The 22045-nt window shown below is 40.5% G+C and overlaps 1 protein-coding gene across 4 annotated transcripts in view; it reads left to right on the top strand.

The window, feature by feature from the left end:
* The window catches only part of LOC127450322 (xylosyltransferase 2-like), a 39216-nt gene that overhangs the window by 2593 nt on the left and 14578 nt on the right, over nt 1-22045 (top strand). Inside the window, exons 2-5 of one of the 4 annotated variants that reach the window (XM_051714330.1) lie at nt 11994-12439; nt 15789-16311; nt 17240-17412; nt 21152-21354. In XM_051714330.1, the coding sequence (XP_051570290.1) occupies nt 15840-16311; nt 17240-17412; nt 21152-21354 (848 nt within the window). In that variant the 5' untranslated portion in view covers nt 11994-12439; nt 15789-15839. Of the gene's footprint in view, nt 1-11925; nt 12440-15788; nt 16312-17239; nt 17413-21151; nt 21355-22045 lie in introns of all 4 variants that reach the window. The other 3 variants (XM_051714329.1, XM_051714328.1, XM_051714331.1) reach the window with 3 other exon arrangements.

Below are 22045 nucleotides of genomic sequence, written 5' to 3' on the forward strand. Positions count from 1 at the left end.
TAATTAGTCTGTTGGACTGGATAAAAGCCTAGCTGAATAACTGATGAGTAAACAAGTAAGTGTCTGCTGCTCAAGGGCTACAGTAATGTGAATCCATTTGGGTAAGGTTACGAGTTGTGACGAGTATCAGGAATGTGCTGTCGTGTCTGGATTCCTGCTCTCAGGAGAACGGGGTCATTCAGCGTTTCACTGCTGTCCTGCACTGAGCAGATCCTCTACCTGAGCTGTGAATATTGGAACAGTCTTATATGGATAGCTCACCTAAACATGAAAACATTGTCATCATTTACTCTCCCTCGTGTGTTTCCAAAGCTCTTTGACTTTCTCTTTTTCACCAGGGAGATTTTAGCAAAATGTCCAAGCTGCTCACTTCCGTTCAATGAAAGTGTTGACTAGAGGCCGTCAAGCTCCAAAAAAGCACCATAAAAGTAGTCCATATGAATTGTTCATTGTATTCCAAGTAGTGGTCGACCGATATATTGCAGAGGGCGATAAAGCTGCTGATAAATTGGCTGATATTTGGATTTTTTAATAATTGGCATCGGCCAATAAATGGTCGATTTAAAAAAAAATATATATATTTTTTGTTGAGGGCGCCGAAAATCGCCTGCTTGCATGTGAAGCGACTGAGACATGTAAATGACCAGTCACGGTTCTTTTTGTTGTTACGTGCCATCCTGTTACTACAATGACAGACCGGTGTGCAACACAGTGACATTTAAACGGTCCGCATATCAGAGCCGTGATAGACGCGTTTGAGCTCATAATGTTAAAGTGCTCGTCTGTTTCATTCTCCCTCTCTCTCCTCAACAGTTAACATTAGTCTTATGTGGCTGTTTGTGAGTGCATGTGCACAACGGAGAAGCAGGATAACCACCAAATTCGGCTCGGGATTCTCTTTATTTTATTCACTTAAACATTTAGCTGAAAATCGGTAAACCAGTTCATACAGATGAACAAACTGTAATTCTAGAATCAGCTCTTCCACATCCCTCTCTCTCTCTCTTTCATGCAGCTCATTGAACGCTTGATGAGTTTAGTGTAAGCGTGTGCAGAGAGAAAGTCACAAGTAAGTTTGTTGCTTAAGATTCGACATGCGAATGGCATTGCACCGTGTCTCGATAAGCAAGCGATGCGATAATCGCTCCTGTTTAAAATCAACCAAGCAAAGCCGGAGCGATCTAGTTTTTCCACCTTTCAAATCACCACATTTTTATATCGCTCCCTCATATTGCAGAACCTTTGACAAAAAAGGCAGAAACAGCAAAAAGGCTTTTTGCAAATTGCCATCAGTACTACTCTGGGTAAAGAGAACCACTGACCTGTTCTATTCTTACAGTGATAATTCCTGATTAAACCTTTATGACTTTCTTCCTTCCATGGAACACAAAAGGAGATAATAGTGAGATTGTTATAATCCCCCGCCAACAACAGCACCGCTGGTGAAAAAAATTCTAGGGGAAATACTGCAGTGGCATGCCTTTGTAAGGCTGTCAAATGAAAAAACCAGCATTCCTGCATGAGATGCTGAAGAAACTAGGAAGCGCAATGACCAAAAACGTTAGTCTAGCGCAGTTCCCAAATTGCAGGGTGCCGCAACGACTGGCTAAGGGTGCCACGAAATCTCTGCTCAGTTCAATATTTTAATACCTACCAATGCCAAAAAATACTGGCAGTATCAAGCTCTGACTCAATACGGTAGCCACGCGCTGTTTGATTTCAGCTGGCTGCTTTCAAACTCTCACCTGCGAATGTCTGCTCGTGTCCTGTGATGAATGTAGCTGCATGCGTGAACAGCCAAATGCTCTTTTTTGTTTTTTTGTCAAAATGCCCCTTTTGAAATGATACTAATGTAAAGCTGTTTATATTTATATATACATTATATTATATATATTCCATAAGCCTAAGTATATCGTAGAAACCATTAGTGCCAGTGGTCTTTACAATCAACTTAAGCTTACAATGCTTTTGGGATGCAGCCCTGACCAGTATCATAAACAAACATTTTTTTTATTAATATGTAATATTTGCCATCTGGAAATGATTTTCTGTGGGTTTTTTTTGTTTTTTTACCCATAAGAGAGTATTTCTAATAACTGTACTAAAACACAGGGTGACAATTTTTTTTTTAAATATCTGGGGCATTTAAGTCACATTAGGTGCCATTTGTGCCTCAAGCCCTGCTTATTAATTACGCTGATCCTGCGAAATGCTTTTCATATCCTCCACAACATTCTGCTTTCACCTGTGTCTCAGTAGTGAGTTTCAGCATGATGAAAGAGGCCATTGACTCTGCAGCCTTAGCTCTCTGAGAAGACCCCGAGAATGAATAACTGCAGGTCATGTGATGTCACTGTGACCTGTCATACTTAAATGTGCAACACGCATCCAATGTATCGTGGTAATAACATCATCAATAGGCCCATATATGACAGCCACTCCCCAAACATCTCCCCTGTTCTGTTGAGTTGCTTTTCTCATGTGAAGTTATGAAGGAAACTTTGGCTGAAGGCAGTGTTCAGACAGCTGCCATCTGACTCTTTCAGCTATGAAATTATGTTTAATGTTGCCTTCCCAGCTGTAAGCCTTGTGGGTGTAAGATACTTTCAGACAGGGTTTTAGGTAAGCTCTGTTCCAAAACTGTAGCTGAATTGCTGTCGACTGCCTATATGGGCAGTTTCCTTCTAAGGCAACATCCTAAATTAAATAAATGCGTATGTAGACAGCTCACATGGTTTTGGAGCAGAAACCTAGTGAGCTTCAAAGTCCAAGCAGTTGCTTGTAGAGAAGCCTGCTGATCTATGGCTGGTCCTCCTGTTCCCACAATCCATTGTTTTTTTTGTGTGGGCAGCAGACATGTGGCAAATACCCAAACATGCTGTGTTGTGCCTACAGCAGGAAGTGGTGGGAGTTGCTGGTGTTATTCCTCATCCTCCCATTACATACTTCCAGCACCACATTGGTATGCCAGTTTGGAGTTGTGGTAAGGTTTTTTTTTTTGTCCTACCACAGGATGAGATATTTTCTGCACAATGTATTCTGTGCATTGTGCATTCCTTGTGTAAGCTTTTCTGTCTGAAGAGCTGCATGTCTTCATATTGTACTCACATTTTATGTGCATATCGACAATATGAACAACTCCATATTACAATTAGAAGTTACCTATTTTCATAACTTATGAAGTAGTAATACTACACACAGTATAAAACACTCAAAACATCATAAAGCTTGGATAGTTATTTGTCTTTGGAAATGTCTCAATGAGTAAAATGCAAGCACTCTCACCAAAGTACACTGGTGGCCATAAGTTTGGAATAATGTACAGATTTTGCTGTTTTGGAAGGAAATTGGTGCTTTAATTCACCAAAGTGGCATTCAACTGATCACAAAGTATAGTCAGGACATTACTGATGTAAAAAACAGCACCATCACTATTTGAAAAAGTCTTTTTTGATCAAATCTAGACAGGCCCCATTTCCAGCAGCCAACACTCCAACACCTTATCCTTGAGTAATCACGCTAAATTGCTAATTTGGTACTAGAAAATCACTTGCCATTATATCAAACACAGCTGAAAGCTATTTGGTTCGTTAAATGAAGCTTAACATTGTCTTAGTTTGTTTTTGAATTGCCACAGTTTGCAATAGACTGGTATGTCTTAAGGTCAATATTAGGTCAAAAATGGCAAAAAAGAAACGTCTTTCTCTAGAAACTCGTCAGTCAATCATTGTTTTGAGGAATGAAGGCTATACAATGCTTGAAATTGCTAAAAAACTGAAGATTTCATACAAATGTGTACTCTACAGTCTTCAAAGACAAAGGACAACTGGCTCTAACAAGGACAGAAAGAGATGTGGAAGGCCAGATGTACAACATAAACAAGAGGATAAGTACAGTTGTGCTCAGAAGTTTGCATACCCTTGCAGAACTGGTAATATATGTACCATTTTGAAAGAAAACATGAGTGAGCAGGCAAAACACATTTCTTTTATTTCTTATGGGATTCATATACAACTGTAGGTTATAACAGAATGGCACAATCATAAAACAAAACATGGTAACAAAGAAAAAAAATGAAATGACCCGTTCAAAAGTCTGCATACCCTTAGTTCTTAATACTGTGTACTGCCCCCTTTAGCATCAATGACAGCATGCAGTCTTTTGTAATAGTTGTCTATGAGGCCCCAAATTCTTGCAGGTGGTATAGCTGCCCATTCGTCTTGGCAAAATGCCTCCAGGTCATGCAAAGTCTTTGGTCGTCATGCATGAACTGCAAGTTTGAGATCTCCCCAGAGTGGCTCGATGATATTAAGGTCAGGAGACTGTGATGACCACTCCAGAACCTTCACCTTTTTCTGCTGTAACCACTGGAGGGTCAACTTGGCCTTGTGCTTAGGGCCATTGTCGTGCTGAAAAGTCCAAGAGCGTCCCATGCGCAGAAGAATGCAAATTGTCTGGCAGTATTTTCTGATAACATACTGCATTCATCTTGCCATCAATTTTCACAAGATTTCCCATGCCTTTAGAGCTCACACACCCCCAAAACATCAGTGAGCCACCACCATGCTTCACAGTGGGGATGGTATTCTGTTCACTATAGGCCTTGTTGACCCCTCTCAAAACATAGCGCTTATGGTTGTGACCATAAAGTTCTATTTTGGTCTCGTCACTCCAAATTACAGTGTGCCAGAAGCTGTGAGGCATGTCAAGGTGTTGTCGGGCATATTGCAACCGGGCTTTTTTGTGGCATTGGTGCAGTAAAGGCTTCTTTCTGGCAACTCGACCATGCGGCTCATTTTTGTTCAAGTATCGTCATATTGTGATCCTTGAAACAACCACACCATCTTTTTCCAGAGCAGCCTGTATTTCTCCTGAGGTTACCTGTGGGTTTTTCTTTGTATCCCGAACAATTCTTCTGGCAGTTGTGGCTGAAATCTTTCTTGGTCTACCTGACCTTGGCTTGATATCAAGAGATCCCCAAATTTTCCACTTCTTAATAAGTGATTGAACAGTACTGACTGGCATTTTCAAGGCTTTGGCTATCTTTTTACATCCTTTTCCATCTTTATAAATTCCGTTACCTTGTTACGCAGGTCTTTTGACAGTTCTTTTCTGCTCCCCATGGCTCAGTATCTAGCCTGCTCAGTGCATCCATGTGAGAGCTAACAAACTCATTGACTATTTATACACAGGCACTAATTGCAATTTAAAAAGCCACAGGTGTGGGAAATTAACCTTTAATTGCCATTTAAACCTGTGTGTGTCACCTTGTGTATCTGTAACAAGGCCAAACATTCAAGGGTATGTAAACTTTTGATCAGGGCCATTTGGGTGATTTCTGTTATCATTATGATTTAAAAAGGAGCCGAACAACTATGTGATAATAAATGGCTTCATATGATCACTATCCTTAAATAAAAGACAGTTTTTTTTGCATGATCAATCATATTTTTAAAATCAATGCCAAAATTTCACAATTTCTGCCAGGGTATGCAAACTTTTGAGCACAACTGTACATCAGAGTCTCTAGTTTGAGAAATAGACACCTCACATGTCCTCAGCTGAGAGCTTCATTGAATTCTACCCGTTTAACACCAGTTTCATGCACAACAATAAAGAGAAGACTCAGGGGTGCAGGCCTTATGCTAAGAATTGCAAAGAAAAAGCCACTTTTGAAACAGAAAAACAAAAAGAAAAGGTTAGAGTGGGCAAAGAAACACAGACATTGGACAACAGATAATTGGAAAAGAGTGTTATGGATCTTAACCCCACTGAGCTTTAGTGGGATCAGCTAGATTGTAAGGTGCGTGAGAAGTGCAAGACAGTCACATATGGCAAGTGCTACAGGAAGTGTGTGGTGAAATGTCACCTGAGTATCTGGACAAACTGACAGCTAGAATGCCAAGGATCTGCAAAGCTGTCATTGCTGCATGTGGAGGATTAAGTAGTTTAAGAAGTTCTGATTTTTTTTTTTTTTTTTTTCAAATTGTAATATAAATGTTTTACATTATTAATGTCCTGACTATACATTGTGATCAGTTGAATGCCACGTTGGTGAATAAAAGTACCAATTCCTTTCCATAAGAGCAAATTCTGTACATTATTGAAAACGTTTGTCAAGTTAGTGTATATCAAGTAAAAGCATGTATTTGAATGTGAAAGCAGAGTTACATATACAGTATCAGTCTGTTTTATACAGATGTGAAACTTTTTTTGTTTGGTTTTCACTTGTAATTTCATGAAACAAACAGAATATGAAAATGCACACAGTTACTTGTATGCTCCTGATTAAAACAAGCCCAAATGCAACGTGATATAATCTTTAGATCTTGATGGAGTGAATCAGCATCATAGATGCTTTAGGTTTTGCCCATTTTTTTTTTTAGTATGTTAAATCACTGTTCTCGATCAATGAAATAATAAATGGCCAAATGATCAGTTAATAATTATATAATATACACTATATTGCCAAAAGTATTCGCTCACCCATCCAAATAATTGAATTCAGGTGTTCCAATCACTTCCATGGCCACAGGTGTATAAAATGAAGCACCTAGGCATGCAGACTGCTTCTACAAACATTTGTGAAAGAATGGGCCGCTCTCAGGAGCTCAGTGAATTCCAGCGTGGTACTGTGATAGGATGCCACCTGTGCAACAAGTCCAGTCGTGAAATTTCCTTGCTACTAAATATTCCACAGTCAACTGTCAGTGGTATTATAACAAAGTGGAAGCGATTGGGAATGACAGCAACTCAGCCACGAAGTGGTAGGCCATGTAAAATGACAGAGCGGGGTCAGCGGATGCTGAGACGCATAGTGCGCAGAGGTCGCCAACTTTCTGCAGAGTCAATCGCTACAGACCTCCAAAGTTCATGTGGCCTTCAGATTAGCTCAAGAACAGTGCGTAGAGAGCTTCATGGAATGGGTTTCCATGGCCGAGGAGCTGCATCCAAGCCATACATCACCAAGTGCAATGCAAAGCGTCGGATGCAGTGGTGTAAAGCACACCACCACTGGACTCTAGAGCAGTGGAGACGCGTTCTCTGGAGTGACGAATCACGCTTCTCCATCTGGCAATCTGATGGACGAGTCTGGGTTTGGTGGTTGCCAGGAGAACGGTACTTGTCTGACTGCATTGTGCCAACTGTGAAGTTTGGTGGAGGGGGGATTATGGTGTGGGGTTGTTTTTCAGGAGCTGGGCTTGGCCCCTTAGTTCCAGTGAAAGGAACTCTGAATGCTTCAGCATACCAAGAGATTTTGGACAATTCCATGCTCCCAACTTTGGGAACAGTTTGGGGATGGCCCCTTCCTGTTCCAACATGACTGCGCACCAGTGCACAAAGCAAGGTCCATAAAGACATGGATGAGCGAGTTTGGTGTGGAAGAACTTGACTGGCCTGCACAGAGTCCTGACCTCAACCCGATAGAGCACCTTTGGGATGAATTAGAGCGAAGTCTGCGAGCCAGGCCTTCTCGTCCAACATCAGTGTCTGACCTCACAAATGCGCTTCTGGAAGAATGGTCAAAAATTCCCATAAACACACTCCCATAAACCTTGTGGAAAGCCTTCCCAGAAGAGTTGAAGCTGTTATAGCTGCAAAGGGTGGGCTGACGTCATATTAAACCCCATGGATTAAGAATGGGATGTCACTTAAGTTCATATGCGTCTAAAGGCAGATGAGCGAATACTTTTGGCAATATAGTGTATATGTGTATATAGAAGGCTAAAGCACAAGACATTAACACCCTCACTAAGAAACTGCTTCTTTAAAACAACATTGCTTAAAAATATTACTTTTTAAAAGGGAAAAAATCCATATAGGCGAGTCCAGAGTTTCCACTAAGAAATGTTGGTGCTGGTCAACGTGTCCGGGAATTATAAAGTTTAAAAAAATCTATTCCTCTCATTTCGTTGTACATTTTGTGCTGTAACGCGATGGACTATGCATAATATGCAATATAATAATGATGCAATCAAGTCAAATGAACAACAAAGTTTGTTCATTATTGCTGCTTTTCCATAATAAAAAAAAACACGAATCATGGAATTAGCATCTAATTAAAAAAAATTTACATTCAAAACAAAAACAGAGCAAAGCATAAGCTAAGTTGCAATTTTCCACATATCTTTTCTTTCTTATTCATTGTTCGGTTATGTCATATAATCTCTCACCTTGGCTAATTTTTTCTCATAGTTTTTATGACCATTTTTCTCTAATTTTACATAGCACAGAAGCGTTTTGCTGCTGATGTGAAGTGTGCAGTGTTTCTCTACAGTTTGAGATGCACATGCCTGGTGTCCTTCTCCTCTGGAACATGGCAACGCAAAGCTGTTTTAATGCGATTCTGAAGAGGGAAGACGGGAACAAGACGGGAATAACACAGGTTGATTTTGACAGTGTGCGGGATACAACCCGCTGTAGTTGTGGATAAGGACTTTGCAAGCTATCAGGAAAGTTTAAACCTCCGTGGCAGTAAAGCACTGTCGTCATTGGGATGGTGTCACGCTGTGCACTTGTGGCATCAACTAAAGGGGTTGCTGACGCTTCGTGTTCGTATTTTCACTGGACATTGTGTGCAGTTTTTTTTGTTTGTTTTATTTGTTGGACATTGGCCCGATTTAATGGTCAAAATGTGGTTTTTACCAGCTGATGGAAACCCTGTTGTTGGACGTATTCAAAAAGACGAACAGTTTAAATCAGTCTAATTCTGAATTCTGCTGTAAACACAGAATCAACCATCCTGAACCATCAATTGAACAAAGTAGGTGTTTTTCACTATGACGGCTGAGAGCTTCTTTTTGCTAAGACATGGAGAATCCACCAACGGTTAGAGTAAATTTAGTCTGTAAAATAGGAAGTCCATGAATAGGAGCGTCTTGATTTGGCCTGAAGAAGCCTCAGTGCTGGAACAGATGCCCAGCTTGGCAGGAGGTCCACACAGAAATGGAAGTGAAGCAGAAATCCATGTCTGGCACCCAGGCTGTGTTGAGGCTGACGGTAAATGCTGCCCCTGCCAGCTTTAATCGCGTTTTCACATTGTCATCGATTAAAACACATCCTTGCATTGAACGTTGCATTGAGATGTGTGCAGCCATGTGCTCGAGTGCATCCTGGATTGAAAACATGCAGCTGAATTGAGTTATTATAGATTGTCTTTGGACAATCATTGCAGTTGTGTCTGGCAGGGCTCCAGACTGCGACTAAAATGGTCGCAAATGTGACCAAAAATAATTGATTGATCTAGACGCCATTGGCGACAGTCGGGTTGTGTGCGTTCATATGCGGTTTCGTCAGATATCATCTTGTGAGTTATTGAATACATCTTTAGAGCATGCACCACCAGTGTATCTCGAGCTGCTTTTCACTCATTCTGTTGTGATGAGCTCGCTGCACCGCACGCAACAACAACAAACCCAGTGCTAGAGAGATGTGACCAAATTACTTTCTTGAATCAGGTCTTTTTCATGAATCACCTGAAAAGAACTAAGGGTGTGAACTCAAGGGGCATTTTCCAAATGGCATTTTTGCGCCCTTGAAGTGCACTTTGGGAAGGGGACGCCACTCGAAGAGTCGTTCCAAACAAAAGTAAGAGTTTATTTTTTCACAAATTGCCCTTTTACAAGACTTTTAGCGATGGGTACATTCAAACTGTAATGCCATGCTCTCTTTAGAGAGCCCACATCAAGAGCTTTGTCCTTTTGTAGTGAGTAGGGCATAGGGATGATCACTTTCGATTGGAATTCGCCCAGGAGCTTAGGTTAGCAGTTTGAATCGGTCACTTTCTCAGCGATTCATCTGTCAGTGTTCACAACTGGGAGCACGGACATTTCAAAATAGGAGTCCCATGTGTAATTCGGGCTTCTTTATAATTAAAAGTCCCACACCACTTTACATATACATATATATGAGATTCAGCTTTTGACACTTAGGACAGTTGAGGGATTCATACACAACTATTACACAAGGTGCAAACATTATTCTCAAGAAGACAACACACTGCTATATGCATACTATACTTTATGTAAATATCTGTAATGTAGATTCTGAAGGGCAGAATCCTACTAAATAAATAAAAAATTGTATCTCTTATATTTGAATAAATTATGAAAGGGGTGTGAACATTGATGAGTCCAAAGGGTAATGCAAACTTGCGTATCTTCTCAACTATACATACTGTTTATTAAATCTCAGAGTAATGGGTTATCAGCAGTCTTCCTTTTCTTCTGCTTTCTGTCTTGTTTCTGAACAACAATCTAAATCGAGCAGTTATATGATTTGGCGACTAAAAACAGCCATTTGGCTCCTTGATGTTTTTTAGTCTGGAGCCCTGTCTGGTCACTGTGGTGGCGGCAGCTGTTTCAGTTACTAAACAGGCTTTTCTGATTGTGTTCTCAGACTTTCACACTGCACACAAATCCAATTTGTTTTTTCAAACCCTATCTTTAGGACTGACAGACCACACTGACATTTCACAAAGGATGGAATCGAATCTGTTTGTTCAGGCAGTGTAGGCAATATCCAGTATGCTTACATCTGTTGCCATAAAAGTGTTAAGATTAGTGGTTGACCGATATGGGTTTTTCAATGGCAGATACTGATACCGATATCTAGAGAGCAGGATGGCCAAAGGCTTATATAAATGCAGATAAACATAATGCAATTTAACAACAGCAAACACTTATGCAATATTTATTCAAATTTGCATAAACTTGAAAAGAAAAAATCTTGAAAACAGAAAGTGTTGATTATTCATTGACAAATCTATTGTTAGATTTTGGAACTGACACAAGGGAAAGTTAACACTTCTTTTCATCGGCCAAGCAAATATGGTTATCGACCGATGCCAATAATCCCAAAATGGCCAAATATTGGCCGATTACCAGTACTTTCATACTACACATCAGCTATTCTCAATACCAGTTTCAATACCACAGCCAAAATAAATTTGCTGATGAACTTTATTTTAAAAGTTAATGATTAATATTAGTACTAGCCTAACAAATGAAATTAAAACTATGCATGTAGACTTAAAGTATTCAAGTTTAAGCTTCAAGTTTAAGCAATAATTAAAAACAATGAAACAATCAGTAATAAAATGGAGAGCAAATAAACATGTAATAAAACTAATAAAAACAATAAAACAAAGATAAAAATGTATTGGGCATCTGACAGCAGTAACAATTAGTCAAATATGTTGTATATGTATCAAATAATGTATTCAAGTTAACATTTCTGAACATTTATAACATTCAATATAACAATGATTTTGATAAAGATGGAGATTTTGAAGCTCTCTTTGTAAATTTAAAAGCATTTTTTCGTTTAGAATTCAATTGTGAACAGGACCTGTTGTCGAAATACAAGCAAATCAGCTCTGACACTTTGAGATTAAAGTAGTTGATACATTGACAGAAAAGAAAAAAAAAACTGCAGTTAAATAATCTCACTAGGCCATAACGTGATTTTAATTTGTGGGCTAAATGTTTACGTAATGACATTCGTACATTAGATGGTATCGGTTTTTGTTATCGGAGCATTTTTACGAGTATGAGTACCAGTACATGAGTACGGTATCGGACCTGATACCAGTATCGATATCGGGACATCCCTAGTTTTAACATATACAAAGTCTGCATTCAAAAAGTTTGAGCCATTCGCAAAGTTCTGAAGGAGATGCTGCAGTTACACCATTTATGTGAACATGTACTCTGTTCTACCAATACTGTAGTGTAGAGCCGAGGAGGGCGGGGCCGGGCTGGAATGGGACACACCTGGTCCCCAATCAGCCTGATGGGGCGCGCGAGGGATAAAGGCGGCCGGGGACGACAGTTCGAGAGAGAGAGAGAATTGCAGGCAGCTGTACTGTGTGTTTTCAGTTGTGTGTTTTGGTTGTGTTTTTTGGTTAATAAATTGTTATTTAAGTTGTCAAACCAGTTCTTGCCTCCTCCTTTCCACTAAACCCCCTTACACTGGTGCCGAAACCCGGGAAGGAGGAGGGATTCCTGTCGCAGGGTCCTCGACACTGCCATCCACCCAGGGGAGCGCCGCTGCCGTCCGACGGGGGACGGAGTAGCCCGACCACCCGGACGCGGGGAACGGCCGCCGTCCGCGAGGCGAGTGGGGACGGGACTCCCCGACCGCCTGGAGCGAGGGAGCCGCTGCCGGGGGCGGAGGAGTGCCCTGCCGTCCCCAGGGAACGCGGAGGGGTCGAGAGAAGACCGCCGTCCGTGGGGGGAGGAGGGAAGCGACTCCCCGACCGCCTGGAGTGGTAGGGCCGCTGCCAGGGGCGGAGGAGAGTCCCCACGGGACGCCGGGAACGTTCTGTCCGCTGGGGGTCGGAGGTCTGACTCCGGTCCGCCTGGGGAGGAGCGGCTGCAGTCCACCTGAGAGGGTGGAGTAGTGATCGAGGACCACGCGACGGCGCATCAGAGAACCGGTGAGTTTCTTTTTCTCTATCTCCCCTCTCTCTCTCTGTCATATCCAGTCTCTCTCCCGACTGCGTGTTGTGTCGCTCTCTTTATGCCGCTCTCCCCGTGCTCACTGAAATTAGAGACAGGTGTTAGACATAATTTAGCTCATGTGTAAGCGCCCTTACCGCTTTCTCTCTCCGGAGAGATGCTTGACCACGCCTCCGCTGCCACATGTAGCAAGACTGATATTGTTTAAAAAAAAATTTTTTTTATTGTAGTATCGAATTGGTACTAAAGTTCTGGACCTTTTGGCATCCCTAGGTTGCCATAGTAATGACATAAGCACCAGCACAATGGCAAGAGACTTTCTTTATAAACAACTGAGAGTAGATGTCATTGCCTATTGTTGCCCATATTGCGATTATTGGTATCAAATGATAACTGTGCCAATTGGCCAGTTAATAGAAGTGGTCAATCCATCTAGTGTTGGCTCCAAAATCTAACCACAGTTTTGTCAAGAAATAGTGCACGTTTTCTGTTTTCAAAAAGTTTTTGTGAATTATGAGTAAATACTGTGTAAAATAAGAATTTTAATTAACAATTTGTTATCATTAAAATGTATTATAGATTACAAATCAGTATTATACAAGCCATCAGTCATCATGCTCTCTAGATTGTCAAAATTAATGAGCATGTTTACATGCACGTTCTAACACTGATTATGCTTAACAAGCCGGTAATGTGTGTGGTAATGGAAATGGTTAAATGGTTTTCATTATCAATGTTAGGTCATGAATGGCTTAAGAATAAACCAGTCGAGACAGGTACATTTTTGCCCATTACCCCAATTTCACATTGCATGTACAGTGTTTTCCCTATATGCATTTTGCAGTGGCACTGTGCCACTGCTGAATTATGAGCACCACTGTTGGGATTTCACATGATTAATTTAATATTCTTGACGCAATATAATGCTTGCCAGCCCCAGTCAGCTGTGCGCTTTCTACACTGTGAAAGGGACCCCACCCCTACACGCACTTACTCACAGTGACGTCACCGCATAACAACACGTGTCAAACTCGCTTCATTTCAAGTGGCCTGCGAGCTCATTTCTGAAACATAGGATGGCAGGGGATCGCAACGTTTCATGGAACAGTCAGTTAGCGCTTTCCTCGTGAATATAAAAGAGCCTTCCTCTGTCATCTGTATGTTTTGGAGCACATTTTGCTCACTTCAAAAGCAGAATGAAACCACGCTACACGGGTCAATTTTCAACAGGGGCGTTTTTACATAGAAACTGGCCCAAAAGTTGTTGGGGGGTGGGGAGTGAAATCTGGCCTAATCTGCATATCGCTGCCCCCTTCGGCATATTGCACTGCCTTTTTTTGGCCCGTTCTTCATAACACGGCGGCCCATTTCAGCTTATCGCGGCCTATTCGGCCCTGTTTTGCGGCCGGCCCACTGGGAAAAGTCCCGGTTCTCCCAATGGCCAGTTTGCCCCGATTATCAACACGGCTTCCAAGGGGAAACACTGATGTAAACACCTTTACCGGCATTCTGATCGACTTGTCCAGGGTACGTAAGTATTGTGCTCATGCTGCTTCAAGGTTTGAGGTCAAAAGCAGAGAATAACTTGATTTCAAATACCATGTAAATTTTCTTATTTGTTTATGGATTTTTTTTTTTAAAAAAAAAGCAGATTTTTGGGAGTTAACAGCCTATTGGGGTGCAAGTAAATGGGCTTAATGTCACAATGCAAAACCCGTAAAACCTGGACATGCTTTGCCAGGTTTCATTAAATTCACCCGTATTCCCCTGTAGAGGCAATGTGCTGTGCTCTTACCCAAACCTAACTCTGTAACTGCTCATTATGAACCCCTGCTTCCTCCAGATTCCCTCTACTAAATGAGGTAGCGTGGCTAAAAATAGCTCTGCCAGGAGCCGAGGAAACAACAAAATGAGAATAAAAGCAAACACGTTGTGATTCTGGGCTCCTCGAAATGTCACCAATGTTGTGAATTATTTGTCTGTTCTAAAATGGAATCCCTCCTCGGAGAATCAAGTTTTGTCCTATTTTTACTTTTGCACTGATTTGGAAGGGTTTGGTTTAGGGCTCAATATGTCAGTGTTTTTTCCGTAAATATGTCTTTTGATATTTATGAATTTATTATTATTATTTTTTTTAAGAGGAACCATCATTTCAACCAAACAGCAATTGTAGTCAAGAAGATTCAAGTAAAATACATTAAATCTAGTAAAAATAATTAAGCCATGTTTTCAATCTGTTCTTCACTAAATCATTTATGGACCAATAGAACAGTACATACTGGTAGGAAAAAATATAATTGTTTACCTAAAATATTTTATTAAAACATTTTGGTACATGTAAAATGCCACACTGAGGCTTCATTGAACATTTTCAATTTATTAAGCAAATGAACTGTTAAATCAAAGTTTTTTTTATTTGATTAATTGACATATGGGAATAATTTTTATTCTATTAATATCTGAAGCCAAACCAGGCCAGTTTGTTTCCTAATCTCAAACATCATCAGGAAATATATTACAATATTACACATGACTTTGTTCAAAATGTATAAAGGTCCAGACTTTTATTCTACATTGTACTTGCGCTTATGTTTACCATTGCTATTTCATTGTTTAACGGTTGCATTTGTAATGTATAATCACAAGAAAGACTGTGGCTGGCACCTTATTACAATGGATAGGTAGTTAGTCTTTCTTAAAACAATTCTAAAACTGCTACAGTTGTAATGGAAAAATTCTGTTACAGTGTACTGTGATACATGTTAGTAAGGGTGTTGATGTGAAGATGTGAAAAGTCTTGTAATTGTTGCTGGTGTAGGGCAGATGTTTTCTCTTTCCCTCGTGAGTGCTGTTCAGAATGTCGGAGCTGTCTAGGCAGGTGAAATGGTTGAATTGTTCCATAGCGCTTTAAGAGTACATTTTCATGCATAAGTTTTGTTGTCTGCGCAACGAGATCGAGGAAAGCCCAGTTTAATCATGCAGTCCGTTCCTAGTATCTTGTCACCAGAGCTTGGATATCATGGGAATCCTGGTTTGACGCGCGCACACCTGCATGCTCCAGAGATACAGGAGGAGAGCACGTCACTTGCGCGAGTGTTTCTTGGTGGATCGCACAACACGCACATGAAACCAGTCTTAAATCTCCCTGAGCGCGTTTGCGTTCCACATGAGAAGTGTTTTCATTGCTTATAAAGCGGCGAAAGGAAGATGAATATCATAAAATTTGCTTCTGCGGCACGAAATTTTGCTAAAATTTCCAATGCAGGAAAAACCCTGGTATTAGCATGGTGTCACACGTCTGATTTATTTTTTCTTTTTCCTTCTTAGCGGAAGCACAGGCGATCAAAGTTGCCTGACCACAATGGGCAAGACCAGAAAATGGACCCTGTGGCCTCCGAGAAGCAAAACACCCTTTCTGGGACAAACCGTGGCCAGTGGAGGCTGCGCCCGGATCGGATGGCTGTGACCAGGATTATCAGGAGTGAGTCTAGATGGAGAATCAAGCCCTCTTTGAAGGACAAGAGTCTTGGCGTGCCAGATGATAGAGTCGTAGTGGAAAAAGTTGCCCACTACGATCCCTCTAGCAGCCGTAACTTCAGTGAGACTCGGGCAGGCGAAATGGCAAAAATCCATCTAGTGGCACCAGGAGAACCAGGCAGCGTTGAGGGTGCTCCTCAAGTTCAGAGTAGTGACTTTGTTCCCAAATGTGAGATCTTGGGCAAGGACGCCCTGTCTGCCCTCCACCGTGCAGGTTCACGGCAGTGTAGACAAGAGATCGCCAACATCGTATGCCAGCACCAAGCAGGACAACTCATGCCACCATCTCTGCCACAGTTCTGCCTACAGCATGGTAACGACACTCTTAAGGCCTGAAACATACTCTGGTAACGTTGAGCGTTGCTGCATTCCAACGTGTAACTCAACAATCACAATTGCTAACTTAACGCAATCTCAAGTTTGTGCCCTTGTTGCATTTTGACATGCAACTCAACTATTGATAATGCAATCTCGAGTTTGTGCGTTGTTGCATTACAACGTGTAACAACTATCGCAATTGATAATGCAATCTTGAGTTTGTGCGTTGTAGCATTCCGATGCATAACCCCACAATTGCAACTGATAACACAATCTGGAGTTTGAGCATTGTTGTGTTCCGAAGTGTAACTCTGCTATCGCAATTGATGGTTGAACGCAATCTCGGATTTGTGACCTTGTTGCGTTTTGACCTATAACTCAACAATTGCATTTGATAGCTCAGCGCAATCTCGAGTTTGTGCTTTGTTGCGTTCCTTAACAATCGCAATTGATAATGCAATCTCGATGTGTAACTCAACAATCGCAACTGATAACACAATCTCGAGGTTTTTTTTATTTTGCGTTTCAGCGTGGAGCAATTGAAAACTCAGCGCAGTCTCAAGTTTATACGTTGTTGCGTTACGATGTGTAACTTAACAATTACAATTGATAACGCAATATGTCAACTACTGTCTTGCTGGAGCAACATAAGTAAACTAGCTAAACTTGACATTTTTACAGCTAGCTACATGAATAAAAACACAGTTTAATGGAACACACATTCGAAGACACACAAGAACGCAATATTTTCACGGGGACCATGCGCTTGTAGTACATTGGCCAAGCATTGGCGTCTGCATATTTCTGTAAAGTAAATTTTTTTTTGGCTTCACAATCTTGCTTTGTCACATCCAGTCAAGTTTAAAGGCTAACATGATTGACAACTATAGTTAAGTGTTATTTATCTCCTCGTCCCTCTTTAGTAATCTCCAGTGCTGTCCAGAATGCAGATTTCAACACCAGCCTCTCCAAGGTTGAGAACCCGGTTAGGGTGGTATTTGTGCTGATGGTTCACGGGCGAGCAGTCCGACAGCTGAAGCGTCTCCTAAAAGCCATCTATCACAAAGACCACTTTTACTACATCCATGTGGACAAGGTAAGTTAAACAAGTTATTTTTTTAAAGGGATAGTTAACCCAGAAATGAAAATCCAGTCATTATTTATAGGGATGTCCTGATTACCATTTTTTTGGAGCAAAGTACAAGAACCGATACTTCCTTTTCTGTACTCCCCGATATGATACCAGTTTTTTGTTTTATTTTTTTTTTGTAATGTTGCAGTTTTCAAAATACAGTATGGTGAGACTGATTTGTGGACAGAATGTTTATTTTTACTACTCAAAAGACATCATCAAAAAAGTCATTTTTAGCTGTCACAAAATTAGCAAAAATCAACAAATTTCACAGAAAAAAGTATCTGAAAATAATTACTAAATAAACAAACCAAGAGAAGCTAATGTGCGCTGAATGTTTACGAAATGACATTTGTACATCAGATGGTAACGGATTTTGGTACCAGAGCATTTTTACAAATACAAGTGCATGAGAGTAGTATCGGACCCCATATCAGTACTGGTGTTGAGACATCCCTAATTATTTATTCACCCTAATTATTCTGCTTACCACCACAGAATGGCACTTGCATATGCCTGCTGTGATTGCAGTACAAGAGGTGCAAAGAATGCAAGCTGCTGAGACATGTAACTGTGATGCATTATACAGTATTGTACAATGGGTCTGCTGAATGCTTAATTCTGATTGGTTGATGGGTGTTCTAAGGTGTGCAGTTATTTTCCAGTAAACAGTTCCATATCACTTCGCCAGATTATTTAATTTATTTCATAGAGCCGTACAGGCTACCACAATAAAATAACCAATTAAGACAAAGACATTGGTTGAGTACATCGGATAAGAATGACAAACAATGTCTATATATCCTAAATTCATTTCAGTTTCGGTTGAAAAACACCCTTGCACTCCCTCTTCCTCTCTCTCTTTCTCTCTTGTCTCACCCACACTGTACACAGGCTACCACAGCAAAATAACCATATAAAACAAAGTCATCAGTTTAAGTAAATTGGTGAAGAACAAAAATGTCTATAATTTTCTAAATTTACATCAATTTTGATGTAGCGACCTTGCGCTCCCTCATTCTCATGTCTCACACACACTTACACACGCTGACACACATACATATGCGCGCGCACACACACACACACACACAAGGCCCTTTCCCACCTACAGACCTGGTACTTTTCCCTTAGTAACTTTCTAGATGAGAATTCTTATGAGCAACGGAACACCCAAGGAGACTTTTCCTGTTGCATTTGCACTCACCAAAGTAACCACCGTAGTGATGTCATCTAATATCGACCATTTTATTCTGATGTTATTTGCACGCGCGATTCAATAGCAGCAGCAGCAGCAGCAACAACAGCAACATCACTGATGGAGGATCGGAGCAACACTTTTGTTTGTTTAGGGCTTTTTTATACGAACTGCGGCTGCATCGGAAATCATAGGCAGCTGCCCTATCAGTTAATGGTTTAAACAACAGTGTTTTTGGATGAATGGAATGCACTGAACAGTTTAAAAAGCACCTTATTTCATCCTACCTTCATCCATCCTTCTACAGCCTCCGAAGGCTGCATTTTCCAGTTTTTCGGACGCAGTCTGTGTTTTCAAGTTATGGTTTAAACTGGGCACGTGAGGCATGTGTGCAGTGCTCCAAGCTGCACCCGGTGTGAGAGATGAGACGAGGTGGCGAAAAGCACTCTTTAACCACGCTGCACACGATAAACTCAGTGGAGAACATGTTGAAAATGCACTATAAACCTATTTATCAACACAGTCTTTTACAATAAAGGCTTTTATGACTCAACATAAATAATTGTACTGAAATACTCACTCATTGACTTAAAAAAGAGGTATTGATGCTCGCAGTAACAGGCACGTAATACTTTCCTCATGTAAACTAGATTTAATGACAGTTTAGTGTATAATAAAGTTCAATTACCCACTCTCAATAAACATCTGATTATTCATATCCGTCATAGTCGATGTAGTAATCAAGAATATTTTCTTTATAGTCACACAGTACAGATGTGATAAACTCATAGTGTCTCCCAATGAAGTCACACATGCACGTGTGAAATGGGTGATTCTCTTTGGATACTTTGTTTTCTTCTGTTAAGTGAATTGTAAAATTAGCGCAATCCTCTCAGTAGCAGGCTAGCGGCTATGGTGGCTGTGGAGCTCCTCTCCTTTCTCAATGCAGGTTTTTGTCCAATCACAGGCTGCAACACCTCCCTCAGTCCCTATACGCCCCAAAAATTGTCTACCCTGAAGTAGGAGCTAAAAATGTCCCCCAAAACGGCTACAAGGAACTATAGTTCCTTAAGTGCGAAAGTGACGAAAAGCACTAGTCCCGGGGAAAAGTACCTAAAACGGGCTTTAGTACCCCCAGTGAGAAAGGCCCTATAGAGACTCGAGTTGCAACGAACAAACAGAGCAACACCCCTGCGATTTGGTCAATACAACAGTTTCTGTATTATCCAAAATAACTTTTAATATGTGCAACTTTTAATGTTTCAATGTACAGTTGTGCTCAAAGGTTTGCATACCCTGGCAGAAATTGTGAAATTTTGCCATTGATTTAGAAAATATGACTGATCATGCAAAAAAAACTGTCTTTTATTTAAGGATAGTGATCATATGAAGCCATTTATCATCACATAGTTGTTTGGCTCCTTTTTAAATCATAATGATAACAGAAATCACCCAAATGACCCTGATCAAAAGTTTACATACCCTTGAATGTTTGGCCTTGTTACAGACACACAAGGTGACACACACAGGTTTAAATGGCAATTAAAGGTTAATTTCCCACACCTGTGGCTTTTTAAATTGCAATTAGTGTCTGTGTATCAGTAGTCAATGAGTTTGTTAGCTCTCATGTGGATGCATTGAGCAGGCTAGATACTGAGCCATGGGGAGCAGAAAAGAACTGTCAAAAGACCTGCGTAACAAGGTAATGGAACTTTATAAAGATGGAAAAGGATATAAAAAGATATCCAAAGCCTTGAAAATGCCAGTCAGTACTGTTCAATCACTTATTAAGAAGTGGAAAATTCAGGGATCTCTTGATACCAAGCCAAGGTCAGGTAGACCAAGAAAGATTTCAGCCACAACTGCCAGAAGAATTGTTCGGGATACAAAGAAAAACCCACAGGTAACCTCAGGAGAAATACAGGCTGCTCTGGAAAAAGATGGTGTGGTTGTTTCAAGGATCACAATACGACGATACTTGAACAAAAATGAGCTGCATGGTCGAGTTGCCAGAAAGAAGCCTTTACTGCACCAATGCCACAAAAAAGCCCGGTTACAATATGCCCGACAACACCTTGACACGCCTCTGGCACACTGTAATTTGGAGTGACGAGACCAAAATAGAGCTTTATGGTCACAACCATAAGTGCTATATTTGGATAGGGTTCAACAAGGCCTATAGTGAAAAGAATACCATCCCCACTGTGAAGCATGCCTCTAAAAAGTAAGTACTTAAAGTGAAGTTGATTTCCTGATAAGAAACCTGCTCAGTCCAAGAAGTTGAGAAGAGTTGCCCAAGCTGTTATTACAGCTAGAACTCAATCAGAATCCAAGAGCACCCATTAAATATTAAAGAAATACAGTAGTTTACCAAAAAAAGTAAATGATGTAAATGATTTTCAGTTTTGGGTGAACTGTTCCTTTGCATATTAGGAAACTGATCTAATCTGCTGATTGAAAAGCTTATTTTTATACGGCAATTATAGACCATTATTTTGTCTCTTGCAGCGTTCAAACTACATGCATCGAGAGGTGCTGCAGATAGCGGAGCTTTACCCTAACGTGAGAGCCATGCCCTGGCGCATGGTCACCATCTGGGGCGGGGCCAGTCTGCTGAAGGCATACCTGCGTAGCATGCACGATCTGCTCTCAATGCTGGACTGGAAATGGGACTTCTTCATCAACCTCAGCGCTACTGACTTTCCCACCAGGTCAGCTTACTGCTAATGATGTACATTCTACTGCTATTTATGTCACCTTTCATGTTTATTTTATGTAATTTGTTCTTGTTGACCATATTATAGTAAAATTTATTTTTGTAATTACACACTCAATTCAAACCTCTGTTATCGATGCTTTGAGTAGGGATGTGGAAAACAGCATTTATTTTCCCAAAGTTGACTAGTCAGTGATTTGCCTAAACAATTATTCGACTAATCTCTCTTAAGGAAGCCCAGAGCTGTTGTAGTTATCTACAAAAATGAGACTAATTAATTAAATAATTAGGGAGGCACCCATATTAAAGTTCTTGCTGATACTGATAATTATTGTGATGATGATGAGCTTATAACTGATAATTGGCCACTATTGTAGATATATATTATTTGTTTAAAAAACAGCGAAAAAGACAGAGCTCAGAGTTCTAACCAATGGATTTTGATTATTAGCTGGATATTAGAGAACTTGCAGTATTAGCTATAAGTAACTATTCTAATTCACAAACTAACCGTAAACTTTTTATAGCTCTTAGATAAATGTATAAAGTAATAAGCAATTATAACATTCCAAATGTGAGTTTAAACTTAAAGGCATCATGATGTAAGGCACAATGTAAAAAAATTGCTTAACATGCAATTTAATTTAGACACCAGGCATAATTCAGAGCTGAAAGACGTTTATGAA

This window comes from Myxocyprinus asiaticus, chromosome 13 (genome assembly GCF_019703515.2).
Source record: "Myxocyprinus asiaticus isolate MX2 ecotype Aquarium Trade chromosome 13, UBuf_Myxa_2, whole genome shotgun sequence".
In the NCBI taxonomy this organism is placed as follows: Eukaryota; Metazoa; Chordata; class Actinopteri; order Cypriniformes; family Catostomidae; genus Myxocyprinus; species Myxocyprinus asiaticus.